Source organism: Alligator sinensis, unplaced genomic scaffold (genome assembly GCF_000455745.1).
Source record: "Alligator sinensis unplaced genomic scaffold, ASM45574v1 scaffold854_1, whole genome shotgun sequence".
Classification (NCBI taxonomy): Eukaryota; Metazoa; Chordata; order Crocodylia; family Alligatoridae; genus Alligator; species Alligator sinensis.
This window is the reverse complement of record NW_005843433.1, coordinates 68269-85301: the sequence shown is the minus strand read 5'-3', so window position 1 is coordinate 85301 and position 17033 is coordinate 68269. Positions and strand designations below refer to the sequence as shown.

Genomic DNA, 17033 nt, shown 5'->3' with positions numbered 1-17033 from the left:
CCCCCCCCACTGGCGGGCAAGCATGGGGCTCCCAAGGGAAGGGCAGCAGGGCAGGGAGCCCCGAACCCACAGCGGGCAGCCCACATCCGCCCTCGCCCTCCAGCTCAGGGGAGAGGACAGCAGGCGGAGGGGAAGGTTAAGTGTAGACAGGTTGTCTCACGCGGGCGCCATCTCGCGCAGAAGCTGTTCACTCAGCATCCCGGCAGGGATCGGGGCCAACGGTTTGCTGGATGCAGTTTCAGATGGGCCCAGGCAGGCCTGGACAGCTCAGGAACGAGGATGGCATCAGCTCCCACGTCCAGACAGCCTAGGTTCATAATTGCAGCCCGCAGCCTGGGGGCACGTCCCTGCTAGACATGCAGTGGTTTTGGCTGCTCTAGGCTCACCCTTGGTGCTGTGGTCGCTCTCAGGCTGTTCAGGATGCTCACGGGGGACTTGGGTTGACAGATGTTGCTGCTTTGGCAGCTAATGCTGGCCCTGACTTAGTCCATATTGCCTGTGTCTTTAGCAGGGTCGGTTTGAGGAGCGGCTGCTGTCAGAGCTTTCTCAGGCTTCTTGGCAATATTGAGCTGCGCCATCTCCAATGCACCTATCATCTCACTTCCTTGCAGCATCACATAAAAGCGATAACAAAGTCTTCAGCAGATCCACCCCCTCCTTGAGATCGGGAGAAGCGCTCCCAGAGGGGTTAAACTGTTTGTCTAGCTTGATGACTTTGCTTCTTCAGCTGCCCAAAGGATGTCTTTCCCTGTGGCCCCATCAGATACAGGAGAGCATGGATCTGCTCTCCTCTGGCTTGTTTTCCTTGCCGAAATCACTCTCCTCTCTGGTCTGGTCCCCACCAGCTTTGAAGGGGAGTTGCCCCGGGGCTGGTACGGGGTAGACGGGAGCCCTAGCACCTCCATGCATCATGCAAAACCTACTACGATGCAGCGGGTTTCACGGGCAGTGTTTGCTGCTGTGGGGCACAGGGAGGACCCCCAGCAGCGAGAGGGAAAGGGTAAAGCTTTACTACGCTCCATTCAGCTCGACAGACCTGAGCAAACAGCCCTGAATATTAGGATGACTGCAGCCCATCCCTGCAGGCTTAGAGCTCTGATGCATAGATCGGATTAGTGCACAATGCTGTCAGGGAGGGCGCAGCGTCTTGGATGGGGAGAGGGGCTTGGGGGGGTTTTAAATAGGAAAGCCCTGCAGCAGGAGAGACAGCGGTTCTCACGCCTGCAATGCTGGTGCTGAGTCAGGTCCAGCGCTGGAAGGACCAAGGGAGCGAGGCAAGAGACCATGGTGACCAGAGGGAAACGTCGGGCCCTGGATCCTGACCTGTGTGGGGCAGCCGAAGGTGGGGAGCTGGCAGCATGGGGTGGGAGGGCAGTGGCAAGAGGGGCTGGAGGATGGCAGAGCAGGATTTCAGTAGAGAGGAAATCCGGGAACTGTAGCAGACCACCCCCCCACAGCAAGCTGCTGGCTCAGAGCTCCAGCTGCTGCGGTGGTGAGTAGAGGAAAAAACCTTGCAGTGCATAGAGAAAAAAAAAAATCTCTGCATTGAAAAGCCACCCTGGAAATACTCCTCAGATCTATGAATCATTAGCTGCACAGCCGGCTTGGCCCTCTGGCTGCCTTTGCATTGAGGATGGGCGATTGCGCTTGGCCAGAGGGAAAGTTGCGTTAGCTCCAGGATTGGGATCAAGTGTGTGCATGTCTGCGTGGAGCGGGGCGTGTCTCACAAATGTGTTGTCAGGCTCACGATTCAGCCACGGCGCCTGTGGTCGTGCTTTATTTTAGAGCCACCTTGCAGTAGTGGGCAGGGAGTTTCTACCCTTTGCTTCGTCGGGGTGACCTGCTCCGTGAATCACTCGAGCCGTGAGGGCTGCTGCTGCAGCATTGCATCCCCCACAGGAAAAGTGCACGCTCCAGGCCGGTGTAAGGTGATCATTGAGGACGCTCTGTGCTTACCCAGACAGCAAGGCAGGGAGCACAGCCTGATGCTAGGCACTCCCTGGTTCTAACCCTGCCTTGGACGTCCCCGCTCCCTGGGGTAAGTGTTTCAATTTCTTCCTTGGCTGGGATGATGCAGTTGGGGCTGGTCCTGCTTTGAGCAGGGGGTTGGACTGGATGCGACCTCCTGAGGTCCCTTCCCACCCTCATTGTCTACGAGTCCTGCCTCAGTTTCCCTCTCGCTAAGTTGAGGTTCGTGATATGTTCCTGAAGCGTTCATTACCCTGTTGCTATCTGTGATAAGCTGGCTGGCTGTTAGCTGCGCCCACCAGGAATTCAGTCGCACGTGGGGCTTCTAAACCATGCCTCTGCCTTCATCTCAGGCAGTGAAAGAGTTAATGGTATCTTCATGCTTGGCTTGACATCCTTTTCCTTCTGGTTTTGCTGGTGCTCTTTGCCCCAGCTGAGTGGGATGTGGCCAGTGTCCAGAAGATACCGTATTTTCTCATGTTTCTACCATCTTTTCTTGCAAACAACATGTACTCCCCCCTAAAAAAAATTAGGCTGTGTGTATTAAACCGGGAAACTGATTTTCTGCCTCTGTTTTGCTTCCTCCATCACACTGCAGCAGCTGTTCTATTAATCTTCTGGCAGCCGAGGAGGTCACCTATCTTAATAGCTCCTTGTTCTCCACCCCACAGGTGTTAACCTCCCTGTCTCCTTTTTAGCAGGTCTTCATTTTCGAAGCTAACTTTTCTTTGAGCGGTTGTGCTGCCTGTTAGCTGTCACTCTGCTGTTTCGCAGCCTAGACAGGACAAAGAGGGTGAGTCAGCTGAAGATGAGGTTTTTCCTTGCTCTTTGGAAAAATCTGTTATTTTTTTAGGGAGGTGGCAAAATACCCCCTGCTGCTGGAGGAACGTGTGGGGTTGACTTCCCCGCCCGGCAAATGGGGTCTGGGTCTGACGTCCCACCTGAGCAGCTCGGCCCCCCCTTAGCACTGGAGCTGCTCAGGTGGGAGGCCGGACCAAGACTCCACCTGCCCCATGGGTACGTCAAGCCTGCTTCAGTGCAAAGCGGGGCCGAGCTGCTCAGGTGTCAGCCCTGCCTGGCATAGCCCTGGCTCCCTCTGCTCCAATGCTGGAGAGGTGTATCGTGCTCCCCTGTCCCCATCCAAGAAGCTGAGGTTGCAGTTTCTTCTCAGGGCCCAGGCCACGAACCATGCGCCATGGTAGAGAACAGGAGCCAAGGCACGAGGCTGAGTCACTTTGCCAGAGCTGCCTGGGAGGGTCAGAGATGGAGCTGGGAGGGGCTGAGGCTGCCTCTTCTCCACCAGCTGTGCCACGCAGCCTAGCTCAAGGCCATTTCTGCCACTGCTATACCCCATCATCTGCATGCAGCCCCCTCTCCATAACTCCATCACTCCCTTCTCCCAGCCCCCTGTGCCGCGGTGCTCTGGGAAAGTGCCAGCCTGGTGATGCAGCAGGGAGCCCGCCTAGATTGCAGCTCCGATTACGCTGTTGCCTTCCTCTGCCCTCCCCGGGTGCACCTTCAATCGCACCTGTATCATCCACAGTAAAGGGCTCGCTTGCCCAGACCGTGGGCTACCTGGGTCACCACTGCAACTGGCACCTCTTCGTCTCACCTCTGTCACGTGCCAGGGGTATTAGAAAGGGCCCCAGTGTGAGGACGGACCCAGCGCCTGTCAATGGCAGTGCAAAGAGGCTTTTTCTGATTCAACTGGGCATCCCCATGTCCTACCTGGACGCAGCCCATGGGTTTCCATGAGGTCCTCGGTCATCAGAGTATCCTCAGCCAGGTCCCTTCTCCCGCTGGCTGGTTAAGGAAGCCCCACTTCTGCTCTCTTCTCCCCACCCTGTCACTTCAGCCATAGCCTGTGCTCGGCCCATAAAACTCAGCCCTTTCTCTGCGTCCCAGCATCCAGGCTGTCCAAATCTTACCGACCCTCCATGCTGCACCTCTAAGAGCCTGTCTGTGCTACCCTGCCCATGCCCTGAAAGCACGCCATGCCTGATCCATGCCATGGTGAGATGCTGATGCTGCTTCTCTGTCCTGGGCATGGTCTGTGCCTCTCTCAGCCATTGTCTGATGTTCTCTGGCCTCTGGCCCACAGGAGAAAGAGTGGGTGGGGTATGTTTCCCAGCTCTGCTCCTTGGCCTGGTGCAAGGTCACATGGACGTGCCCAGATCTCTGACTTTCCCTCTCCACCCCTGCAGCCCAAAGGATCGTGCCAGCCTTCATCACTTCGCACGTCAGCACCTGCCCCCTCATGCCCTCCAGAAAGGCCAGTCTTGCCCCATCTCCTCTCCTTCCGGACACTGCTGCAGGGATTGTTTGTGCAGCTGGTTGTTTCGATTGCATCACCTGTCTCCTGGCCTCGCTCCCTCTTCTCCGCTGAGCCAAAACAAGCCGCTTCCTGGTGCTCGCTAGTCCTTTATAGGACCCGGACACTTGTCTTGCACCTGTCCCCTCTCATCCCTCCCACCCTGCGGAGAGCCAGGTGTGTCATGCAGCATCATGTATGACCTTGCACGTCTCTCTTTCTCTGGATGTTTTAGACCAAAGGTCTGGCTCTGTTTGCTGGAGCGTTGGGGCCAGATGCTCTGGACATGTTGAGTCCCTGCTCTGGACACGAGCTGAAGGCTGCTTCCAGCTCAACCAGCTATAATGGGAATCTGGGCACATAGGCAGGATGGTGAAGGCAGCCAGCTGTGATGTTAGCTGCATCACGCTGCCCCCCCCACACTTCGTTTGCCATAGAAAGGCTCATAACCATGCTGACTTGGTGGGCTATTTCGCTTGGGACCTATAACCCACAACACAGCTACTACAGGGTCAGCCCAGAGGTGGATCTAGAAGGGTGCAGTAGTGCAGCTGCACCCCTTCTTTGATTCCTGCTCTATGCAAACTGTAAAACCAGCTGTCTGGGAGAGGCAGTGGCATTTCTATTCAGGCAGCACTAAGGGAGTCAATTGATTTCATGGCTCATTATCATCTGCCTGGTTCCTGTTGCTCTCTCTTCACTCCTTAGGTGTTAAAGACCCTCACTCCTTGTTAATGGTCGTCATGTTCCCCTACTCAAATGATCCTTTCTTCTTCAGTGTTGCTGTCTGTTCTCCATTCCTGGGAATGTCTCTCCTCTATTCCACATCCCTGGAGGTTGTTTTTAACTCTAGCTAAAATCCTTAACTCAGGGGTCCAGCAGTACTAATGACTGTCAGTGAAGTATTGAAGGTGCTGTCAAGAAACTCAAGCAGGCTAGATTTTGTTGCACAATTTTGAATAAGAGACATATATTTAACTATAATGACTACAGGACTAGCAGAATGATCTCTTGACTTCTTAAATAATTTTTTTTGCCTAGCTTGTAGTTTTTTTAATTACTGTATAATTTAGCAATTAGTGGCTGTCCCGGTAGATTTAGATGAGTTTTTGCTTAATCTTAAACTTAATAATATAGCGCTGGGCCTCTGGCTTATTAGTAAAGCTTCTAGTTTCTATTTCCCTGGAGAAACATAGGTGGCGTGTTGTATGTGATGATGCACCACCCTATCTGCTCTCCCCGCTTTCGACATCCGCGCATGGGTCAGTCTCCCCGGGATTTTACTCTGTAGCTGGCTCGCTCTGTATTATGGACACCCGACCAGGCCTCTCCCAAGCTGTCCAGGGCAGGTGCTGTGTATTTGCATGAGAAAAGAGCTTCCCCAGAATGAACTTGATGAGGAGAGTGGACACATGACTGATCTTCCCCTGAAGTAAAGTTCCTGCCTGTTGCCCAGGCCTGACTCCCACCCCCTGCCCCAAGTTTCATATGATTTCCCCTGCAGCAGGGCTGGGCCCTGTGTGCCTCTGCATCTGCCGCCTATCACAGTCAGTCACCTCTGGTTTCCTACGTGTTACTGTGGTTTCCAATGTGTCGATGCTCCTATAGCAGACCAGAACCACCCCGTCAGCAAGTCGCTTTCCTTAGCCAGCTACTGCCCCAGATGAGCGGGCGCTTGTACGCGGGACGATGATAAGGACGAGGCTGTGATTGCCCCGGAGATTACCTGAGGCAGGGGTGGGCAATTATTTTGGGCGGAGGGCCACTTACTGAATTTTGGCAAGCCATCAAGGGCCACATGACAGGCAGCCAGGGGCAAATAAATATTAACTTTCTAAAAATGCCCCAGGCATTTTGCCACCCCGACCTAAGGGAATGACTCTTGCCACTTCCTCATCAGCTGCTTTTGCTTACCTTGCCCTGTCGCTGCAGGGTGGGAAGATAAGCTGTGGAAAGGCAGCTCTCTGAGGCCTGGGCTGCCCTTCCTGAGGCTTTCCGCATTGCAGATCTGAGACCCCTGCCACATCGTGACACTGTGCATCGTGCACGTCACACAACCGTGGAATAGCAGACCGCCCCAGGTCCAGCCCACCCCACAGTGTCTCTCCAGGGTCTTTTCCTACCTGCTCCAGGCTTTGCAAGCAGTTCTGGTCCAGTTTTGATTGGGAAATCCCTTGCTGTGGCAGAGAGCTGGAAAGGATCCCTCTCCAGCTCCCCGGCTACAGTGGCAATGGACCTTCGAATTCAGCCCTGGGTGTAGACGGGGGAAGTTTTAACTGCTCCAAAAGGTGTTAGCCTGCAGCTGTTCCCTCTGTCGGCACCTGGAGTGGTACAAGTGGGCTAAACCCTTGTATGCTTAACCCTGAAACAAGGTTCATTATGCACCGCTTTACCTACGCTTCCACCCAGACAGGAGCAGACAGAGGGAACAGCCGCGTTCAGCACTTAGCAATGTGCCACAACCACGCAGGGCATGGCCCTGACTAGCACAGGCGTTCAGCTTCCGGCTGGTACAAGTGACGCTCTGGGTCAGGGCTGCGAGTGCACAGAGCTCCCCACTCTTGGCCTAGGGCAGGGCTGTCGCACATACAGCCCCTGGGCCGGATCCAGCATGCAGAGCCGGGCCGTAGGGCCGCTGGAGAGGCTGGGAATCCAGGAGTGCAGCCTGCTACCGACTTCCCGGCTACAGAGCCCCACTGGGCTGCATTTTGGGGGCGGTGGGATGAGTGATGGATGCAGTAATCCCTGTAGTTTGCTGAGGTATCACAGTGGCTCAGGCAGCTGCAGGAGTTAACACTCCTGGCACTCGCCTCCCTGCCAGAGGTGGATCCAGATGTGGCCCATGAGAACCCCTGCAGTCTGGATCCAGACCAAGGGGCCAAATGAGTTTGATGCCCTGGGACTAGAGGATGACAAAGGAAGAGGGAGAGAGCCAGGAGGCGAGTCCTGCTGGGTGCTCCCACCCCAGCCACTGCTCACGAAGCAGCAACCGCTGCAGGTTTCATGTGCCAGGAGATGCTCTCTGCTAGAGCTAACCGAGCTCAGAGGCTTTCCTAGCACCATGGTAAGTCACCACATCCCCATCATGCTTTGCACGGGACGTCAAGGGTTCAGCCCGACTTTGCACCATCTCCAGCCGGACCCTCCTGTTTGGGGAAGCCCTTCTCCTTCCCGGCTGAAGCAGCCTGCATTGTGCATGCCTTGCACTTTCCAGCTTCCCCTTTTCACAACACTGGGAAGGGACCAGGAAGGGTGGGGTTTTTGGGCATCCTTTGCAGCCCTTCTGGGAGACGCCTTCTTGGCATGAATGAGCTGATGCTACAGGACAATGGGATGCAACCTGTTGGGCTCCATGGAGGGAGGGCTGAGCGCACCCTGTTTGAGAGCAGACCCCAGACGGGGCCACAGAGACGTTATGCAGCACCTCAGCTTTGACCTATCAACCCGCTGGGCCTTTCCAGACTCCTCATCATTAAGAAGTCACTGGACACGGATGTGCCAGCCAGGAGGTCTGCAGTGGCTATTCACCTGCCCCGATGGGAAACCAGGTGCCTGAAGAAACTCTGCCCCAGCTGCAGCCTGTTTTGGATCTTGGGCAAAGAGATGGAGCATCTATAGCTGGCGTTAAACAACTGGTTGGGGAAATGTCTAGTGCATCCAGGGATGCTGATGAGGTGGTGGCTCAGTGCCCGGCCTAGCCCTGTCCCGGGTCTCGGGCTGCCCTAGTGTTCACCCCATGAGCGAGGAAGTGATGGGGTGTCTGGAGGCAGACAGCTCCTATGACCCCCCCCCCGAGCTGTTGGCTAACTCTGGCTGTGCTTGCATCACAAAGCGTCTGCAATACCCAGTGCACGGGGATCGCAGCATGAAACGCAGGGTGTGGCTGGAGATGGGGGGGCCCCCGTGGGCATCCTCCTGCCAGAGGTGAGCCGCAAAGGGAGGGCTGCTATAAAAGCCTGGACGTTCCTGGGCAGAGCGGGAGAGCGAGGAGGAGACAGCAGAGGAAAGATCCACTCGCCCTGGTGACATCTGCCTGCGCCCAGTGGACACCAAGGGTGAGTCACGGGGTGGGGACAAGCTGGCATGGCAAGGAGGACCCCTGACGAGTGCTTCGCAGCAGCCAGATGTTGGGCCAGGCATTGGAAAGGCATGAGGGCAAGCTGTGCCCCCTGCAAAGTGGCAGGGAGTGCAGTGAGAGACTAAACATGGTACTCGCTGCCCGGGGGCACCCGAAATACCAAAGCAGAAACCGGGGGTCGATGCATCGGGGCGAGGGCAAGTCCGGGGACTCTGCAAGGCTCATCACTGATACTGCGAGGGGGCCAAAGGATTGCACTTCTCACACGCTGGGTGAACTGTGATCTTGTGGCCAATGCACATTGCATCAGTGATAAGGGGGCAAGATCTGCAGCTCGGCAGGGCGCGAGCAGGTTCGAGATTGCTCAGATAAGTCAGCGGCTTTCAAAGCAGCGAACTTCAGCCCGGCTGGCGTAATCTTGGAGCCGGAGGAGGCTGGGGGCAGAGGAGTTTCCAGTGGAAAGGAGAAAACAAGAGTGCCTGTCCTTAAGAAGGGGGGAGAGGGGCATCAGAGGCTTTACAACCACTCGGCCTCGCTGTGGTTCCTGGGAAGAGGCTGGGACACATCATCCAACCATCAATCTGCGACAAGCAACAGATGGGTGCATTAAGGACAAGGCCACATGGTTTCCTTTGGTGACGGGGGCAGCTGGGGAGAGAACAGGCAGTAGATGTGATGTACCTGGACCTGAGGAAGGCTTCTGGGATCAGGATTCAGAGGGGTCTGGGCAAGCTAGAGAAATGCTTTGAAATCCATAGGATGTGAGGCAGTAAGGATGAGGGCAGAGCACCATGGGGCTGGGTAGGCAGCAGCTCTGGCAGGAAGGCACCAGGGGTTATCACCAGTCAGGCTGAGCCTGTCACCAGCTTTGTGCCTCAGCAAAAGAAAGCTGGTGCCACCTGGGTTGTGTCAAGAAAGGTGGTGAAATCACCATCCATGGAGATTTTTAAGACCCAGGTTGACAAAGCCTTGGCTGGGATGCTGGGGCTGGGGCTGGTCCTGCTTGGAGCAGGGGGTTGCAGTAGATGTGATCTCCTGGGGTCCCTTCAACCCTCATCTTCTAGGATTTTATGTATTGCAGGGGAGAGTCGGGAAGGACCTCTGGCTTTGGGGCCTTGCTTCACTAAACCTGCTTTCTTGGGACTTGGATACTGTAGCTCCCACTGGGTTTCTGCCCCCCCATAGGGCGCTGCGAGTTTGCAGGGGTAGTTGTGGAACCACCGTGAGGCTCGGGCTCTCCTGTCCTTGCAGACGCAGGAGCTGCTGTCATCTGCCGGATGGGCTCTCGAGGCCCTGGGGCTGGCAATACCCCCTGGGGATCAGCCCCTACCAGCATTATACAAAGTCTTGGGGCTTCTCCAAGAAGGGTCTGGAGCGTGACTTGGTCTGGACACCCCTGCCCTGCCGGGCAGTCTTCATTCTGCGCTTGGCTCTTGCAAGGCCTCCCTGCTCGCCTGCGAGTAGCACTAGTGGGATGCTGCAGCCGTGACGGGCTGAGGATTACGCGGGGGGCGAGGGTTTTTTGGAGTGAGATTGCCTGTTGGACCGACTGCGCGGCCAGGATGGAGTGAGGCGAACTTTCAAGCGCAAAACATTTCTCTGGGTGGAGGAAGAAAGCAAGCCTCCCCTTGCTCGGGCCCTGGAGCGAGGCGGGAGGTGGGGAGGGGGTTATCTTAGATGGTGCTTTCTTACTTTTTCCCTTTTACAGCCTCTGGACTATCAGTAGATTGCTCCCTGGCCACCATCCAGCATCTCCTGCTGCGTCAGGTCTGACCTTAGCTGCCCCGATCCATGGAGCGGTGGCTGGGAAAAGCCCAGCCCTTTCCCCTACGCTCCCTGGGAGAGGATGGGACAAAAGCAGCCACCGGCTACAACCCCTTGCTGGGACCATCACATCCCAGGGGTACCTGCCTTTGTGTCTCCATCACGTTGCAACCCTCAAATGGGCCCAATAAGGTCCTTCTGTCATCAGGGAGCATCTTCCTGGAGCGTCTCTCCCTGCCCCTCTCTGCGGCGGTGGTGATGGGCATTTTCTGTCCTCAGTCCATCCTGTTAATGCTATGACTGCTTCCCCGGCTCTGACTCATGCTGGCCAGACAGCTCGGTGTCTGAGAGGCAGGCTGCAGGCTCTCTGCTCTCCCCGCTCCCTTTCCTCTTCCTCGACCCTTTGCCAGGCCTGCTACTGCTGCAACCCGTGTGCCAGAGCGTGCGCTTCCGTCCCGTGCCGGTGCTGCCTGGTGCTGCGATGCCCCGCCAGCCCACCTTCCTTTCTGGCATGGGACACGCCAGCCTCCTCCCCTGGATCTTCTCCACTCTTCCCAATTGCTTCCGCTGCTGCTCCTCTTCCTTCCCCTGCCTTTGTTCTGGGGGTTAAAGAGCCACCGTGCAAGCTGCTTCGGTCTCTCCTGGAGCAGTCGCTCCGCGCAGCTGGGTGTGTTAGCAGAGCAAGGGGCTGGGCACGGGCAGGGGAAGATCCTGGAAATGGAGGGGTTCAAGAGCAAAGGGAATCGGGCACCGTGTGGGCTGCGCTTGCTGGGCAAAACTGTGGGACCCACTGCTCCAACCTCAGCCCAGTAGCTGCTTGGAGTAGATGCGTTTTCCAAACGGGCAGGGCATTTCCCACGAGGCAGGTGGGAGCTGAGCCATGCTCCTCGCTTGACCGTAGCAGGGTCCAGCATCATGCTGCTCAACCCAAAGGACCCGGGAGGAGCAGACGTGGAGCTAGACCCATGGATCAAACTGATCAAACCCCTTCCCTCTGCAGAAGGCGCCAGGGGTGGGGGGAACCCAGCCATGGCCTTTCTTTATGCATGGGGCTGCCCACTTGGTATTGCTAAGGGCATGTCTTATGCCAGGCATGTGAGGCTGTAGCAGGGGGGTAACCACACCCTCCACGGTCGATCTAGGGGTCCCTTTTCATCCCAGTGATCCTCAACCGGGGTTTTGTCAGATCCTTTTAAGGGTGTAGCACAATACAAGCACAGTTTGGTGTGCAAACACCCGCACAGGATTCACGGGAGAAACCCAGAGATTTCCAGGAGGGAGCCAGAGGGCCCAAACCCTGCTGCAGGCCACCTGAGCTATTTGCCACAGAAGGACGGCACTAGTATTTTTCCTGCAGGAAAAAAAAGTCAAAACCTGCCCGTATGGTCCCGTTAAGGCTCTCCTAGTGCTGGGGTGCAGTCAGCCAAACTCCCCCAAAGCTTTGCTAGCTCCGTCCAGGGCCCAGCTGTACCCTGCGTCATGCTTTACCCACTCCGCTATTTTAACAAGTGTTTAGCAAGGACACCAAAAATCTGCGGGGCTTGCACTTTTATTTCTCCTTTTGACAAAGCCATGATGACTGGGGAATGGGCAGGATTGTAGTATCTCCTCCTTCCGTTTCTTGATGCAATCGAGTTCAGTCTCAGAGCACCGTGCGAGGGTGCACAGAGAGGCACGTCCATTCGTGGCACTGCACAACCGGTAATGTAGCTTCCCACCGCCGATGGCTTATATAGTCCTGTATAGCCAACTAACTTATGCTTTTATTCCTCAATGAGCTGATTCCTAATTAATCGCCAGTGGAGGGAGGCCTGGACTCAATCCCTGGCTTTTGGCTTCTTGGGTTTGGGTCTTCTTGAGCGCCCGTGTTTGCTTTGCGGGTGTTGGCTGTTATCGTTCAAGATTTGGAGACAATGCAGCAATGTTCGGCCCCCACTTCTCCAGGCAGGGGATCAGCCTCTGTGTTTTTCCTGGATCAGTGCCGCGGTGGCCCGACGCCTGTACGAGGCGTCCTTCATCTTCCTTATCTCCCACCAAGGTGCGGAGCAAAGAAAAAAGTCCACGGCATGGTGCTGGGCGCAGGGGGACTCCCCTTATAATCATTGGCCAGGGGCTGGGCAGGGAGCTGACCTTTGAGATGGGAAGCGGGCTCGCTTTGGGATCAGTGCTGCCGGCTGCCCCTGCACCCCCAGCTCTCTGCCTGCCTTTGGGTCGGCTGCATTCAAGGTAACTTCCTAGCTGCGATCTGGAGTCGGACGGAGGTGCCCATTCGGCTCGCTCTGCCCCTGCTGCCAGCTGCCCCCAGCGCCTGGCGGCTTTCAAGGGTGCTTAGCAAGACTCCACATGTGCGGGGAGCGGTGGGGTCGGGCGGGCTGATACAGCCGTGGGGGTCGGGGGATAATGTGAGAAGCAAGGCTGGCGTGGTGCTGGCTTTTCCCGGGTGGGTGGGAGAGGGGTTGGACAAGCCAGAGCATGGGGGGTGGCGTTTCAAGGAGAACCTTATCAGAGGGAGCCCGCCATATCCTGGATCCACGGAGCTCTGCCGAAGGGCGGGGAGCGGCTTCTAACAAAATAGGTGGCTGAGAAAAAGATTTGCAGCCGTGTAGGGCCCTGTGGGTGAGACGGGAGTACCCTGCATGGCTGGACAGCCCACCCACAGACAGGGGGAAGGACTGGATGGGGCAGAAGGAGCTGCCCCGAGCCCCCGGCTGGTATGGGGGGAAGGCTAAGTGATTGATTCCTCCCATGCACATGGGAGCCGAGACCTGGGAGGTGGCTAAACTGGTAGATGGGGTGAGGGCGACCCAGGAGAGCCCACTGCCCGCTCCGGCAGCCAAGGATAGGGGGCACGGGTGTCTGGCGGTGGCAGCTGCAGCAGGGCTGCATCCTGCCAGCAAAACCCTTCCCTGTTTCACCGCTTCACTGGGGCAAGTCCACCCGGGCCGGGCGTGCTGCTCTCTGCACATGGCCGGGGCCGGCCGTGCCCCTGGCTCAAGCCCAGCAGTATGTGGCCGAGATCCCTGGACCAGGCCTGCCTGGCTCGTGCCCTCAGCGAGCGCCCGATCCTGTGTCACTGGAGGGTGCCCACCGGGGATGCCCAGGGGTGGGAGCGAATGGTGCTGGATGCCACGGCCCTCTGGCCCGCGTGGGCTCTAACCATCCTTCCCTTGCTCTGTGGCAGGGAGATGGCAGCACGGTGGGTCCTGCTGGGGCTCCTGGCCGCCTGCGTCACTGAGGCCGCCAAGAAGGACATGCTGAACGTGTGCATGGATGCCAAGCACCACAAGACCAAACCAGGGCCGGAGGGGGAGCTGCACAACCAGGTAAGGGGGCTGTCATCGCCCACCCCGGGTGTCTTGGGCCATGGCAAATCCCAGGTCCCAGGGTCTGGCTCTGTGGACAGCTGTCACAGCCTTTGAGGACGGCCGTGCTGACGCATGGGGGAGAGTCCCGTGACAAACCGAGCACAACCCGGCTGCCATACAGGGCCCCTTCTGCCACCCGAGCAGGGGTCCGGCACTCCCTGCTTCCTTGTGGGGACAGACACCCAGAGCCCTGGCTTTGCTCCCGCTGGCTCAGCGATACCCCCGGGTGACGCTGGCCTTACAGAGGGATGCGGGCACTTGCCCCCGTTTAGGGGTCTGCCTTGCCCGTGGTTGGCAAATTAGCACCTGAAGAGGAAGGAAGTGCCAGCAGCATTTGGGGGAATGTAAGAACCGCGGTTGGGTCAGACCACAGGTCCATCTTTCCCGGTCCCTTTTGTCATGCGGATGCAAATGAGCAGAGGCCGGAAGGGGGTTTTCCCCTGCTCCTCTCCCTCTTGCAGCCTTCAGCATTGAAGGTCCGGGAAGCTCTGATGCAGAGGCCATGCCCCTCACCCCCTTGCTCAATAGCCACCGATGCCCCTTTCCTCCAAGCACGTGTCCGGACCCTGGATGAAATCAGGCTGAACTCGCAGCTTGCACCACATCTGGTGGCCATGCATTCCCCAATTTGAATGCCACGCTGGGGGAAACGAACTTCCTGCTGTTAAGTTTTAAACTGGCAGCCTGCTTGTTCATAAATGGTGTGACCCCCCTCATTCATAAATCCAGGCCTTTCTGCCTTTTGCATCCCCCTCCCCCCCCCAATCCTGCTTTGGTGCTCCCAGCTTGTCACTGCAGCCTTGTGGCTTCCCCCAGGGAGAAGAGCCACATTTGCCCCCATCCCCTGAGACACAGGTGCAATCATGCCCCCACCACTAGGGAGCACTGCTGCCATTGCCCCCCACAGCCATGCACCCACTGGGCCCTTTGCTCCCTTGGCAGTGCACCCCCTGGAAGGACAACGCCTGCTGCACGGCCAACACCAGCATGGAGGCTCACAAAGACCAGTCCTACCTGTACTCATTCAACTGGAACCACTGTGGGGGCATGAAGGACAAGTGCAAGCGCCACTTCATCCAGGACACCTGCTTCTACGAGTGCTCCCCCAACCTGGGGCCCTGGATCGTGCAGGTAGGAGGGTGGGGGGCAGCAGCCTGGGCCAGAGGAGCTGGGAGCGGGTGGGTCACGGGCTCGGCACGAGTCGACCAAGGGACGCAGCCGCCCAAACTAGCGTCAGGCTTTGAGGCTGCACCAGCAGGGCTGAGGGGTAGACATGGGCTGGGACAGTGCCGCTCTGCTCAGTGAGGCCTTGGCAAGATTGGGGGTGGCCAACCTGTGGCACAGGTGCCACACGTGATACAGGCAGGCTCTGTGCATGGCGTGCAGTGGATCGGGGAGGGGACAGGCAGCACAGTGGCTGATAGGGCAGGGAGCAGAAAGCAGAGCAGCAGATCAGACAGGGAACTGGTGTTGGGGGGTGAGGTCCCAAGCTTCTCCTGTTTCGGTTGCTTGCCCCCTGCCCCGCTGGGTGCCAAGCCACGGGGCTCTGGCTTCCCGGCAGCCCCCGGGCCTCCTCTGGAGGGGACGGGGCAGGGGAGGGGGACTGGGCAGCCCTGGGCTTGTGCCCCGAGGCTCACAGCCCCGCGCCCCCACAGACGGACACCAGCTGGCGCCGGGAGCGGATCATGGACGTGCCGCTGTGCAAGGAGGACTGCGACCAGTGGTGGAACGACTGCCAGGACTCCTTCACCTGCAAGGAGAACTGGCACAAGGGCTGGAACTGGACGACAGGTCAGCGAGCGCCCCGGGGACGGGACCAGACAAGCTGGCTGCAGGCAGGGCCGGCCCCACGGGAGGGATGGTGGGGGTCCGTGCTGAGGGCAGGGGTCAAGGCCGGTCTGGGGTCTAGCACCCACTACAGACAATGCTCTGGACCAAAGCATCCTCCTCCCTGCCTTCAGATTGGCCCCAAGATCCCTGCCATGATTCCCCATGTAATAGCAAGCAGGAGCCTGGCACACGGGCTGGGGCTGTTTCCTGGCTCTGCCACTGATGGCCCAGGTAGCCTTGGGCAAGTCACTCAGCCCTGACAGCTGGCAGGCTGTGAGAACACCCACACAGCACTAGCCCCGCAGTTAGGGGCCCGTGCGCAGTGGGGATTGGGAGGCTGGGAGAATCCGGTCCTAGGGAGAAGGAGGCATCACTTCCCCCAGCCAGACCAAAGGAAAGACCCAGGGGGGTCCATCCTGTGCCAGCTGCTGCCTGTCCCCTTCTGCCCCTCCAGGAAGCAACCAGTGCCCCCGGGGCTCCGAGTGCCGCCCCTTCAAGACGGTCTTCCCCCAGCCGGCCGACTTGTGCGAGAAGCTGTGGTCCAGATCCTACAAATACACGACAGAGAGCCAGGGCAGCGGGCGCTGCATGCAGATGTGGTTCAGTAACACCGAGGTCAACCCCAACGTGGCCGTTGCCGAGTACTACGCCCGGCTTGCCGGGGCTCCGATGCCGGGGCCTGGCGCCTGGCTGTTTCTGCTGGCCCCTGCCCTGCTAGCTTTGCTCTGAGGGCCAGATGCTGGCTCTTCCGGCCTGGGGGGAAGGCTGCAGGGGCGCTCGCTGGGCTCTGGCTCCCCCTCGTTTACGCTGGACCCATTTCTGCTCCTGACACCGGGACAAAAGAGGCTGCTGAGGTGACAGAGACGACCCCGGCTCCCCTTGACGCTTCGCTCCCTGCACCCATCTTCTCCCTGGCTGTGTGCAGCGAACACCTTCTCCATGGTGCCCAGGGGCAGAACTTTCCCCCCCACCCAGCGAGTCTGTCCTGGGTGTCTGTCTATCCAGGAGAGTCTGTGCAGTTGTCCACTCCAGTGCCTGGCTTGTCTGTGCCCTTCGCTACAGGGGAGCCCACAGCCCTGACCTGGCCCCCAAGCCCTTGACCCTCAGGACAGCAGCAAGACAGCCCCAGGTGCTCTCCGCACAGCCTGGGCAAACTGCGGCGGGAGAGGGGGGACATAGAGCCAGAAGCCAAACACTTCGAGGGGGCAACTAGGGGACCGTCATCCCCAACCAGGGGAGGGCTGGGAGCATGCAGTTACCAGGCACCTCGTCTTCCCTAGAGGCTTGGGCTGGGGGGTCTTCAGGTGAGCTCCGGGCATGTTGCCTCCCTCCTCTCCCATCAGCTTCCTTTGCAGCGAGGGGCGAGTCACTGCTGCAGGGCAATGCTTCCAGCACTTGTCCACAGCCCAGCTCCTGCACCGGCGGGCTGCAATATCCCTGGCCATTTGCACACAGGCTCAAGCTGCACCCCCAGCCAGTGCTGCCCTCAGGCCTGCCAGCTGCAGCTGGCACCAATGCTGCATGGGCATTTGGGGGTCATGCATGAGTGAGGGGACACATCTACTTCCCTGGTGCACGCGGACCTGGCAATAAACTCGATCAACTCTCCAGGCTCATCTTTTTGCTGCATAAGTATTTGGGGGTCATGCATGGGTGTGGGTGTCACATCCACTTCCTTGGTGCACGCAGAGCTGGCAGTAAACTTGATTGAAACCTC

The 17033-nt window shown here is 58.1% G+C and overlaps 1 protein-coding gene across 9 annotated transcripts in view; it reads left to right on the top strand.

Moving 5' to 3' along the window:
* The window catches only part of LOC102386152 (folate receptor alpha), an 18770-nt gene extending 1737 nt beyond the window's left edge, over positions 1-17033 (top strand). For 3 of the 9 annotated variants that reach the window (XM_025195216.1, XM_006038686.3, XM_025195218.1), the window contains exons 2-5: positions 13303-13444; positions 14429-14617; positions 15142-15277; positions 15771-17033. In XM_025195216.1, coding sequence (XP_025051001.1) covers positions 13303-13444; positions 14429-14617; positions 15142-15277; positions 15771-16045 — 742 coding nt within the window. In that variant the 3' untranslated portion in view covers positions 16046-17033. Of the gene's footprint in view, positions 1-1175; positions 1343-1378; positions 2039-8085; positions 8335-8398; positions 11823-11885; positions 12348-13302; positions 13445-14428; positions 14618-15141; positions 15278-15770 lie in introns of those variants that run through there. The other 6 variants (XM_025195217.1, XM_025195215.1, XM_006038684.3 and 3 more) reach the window with 6 other exon arrangements.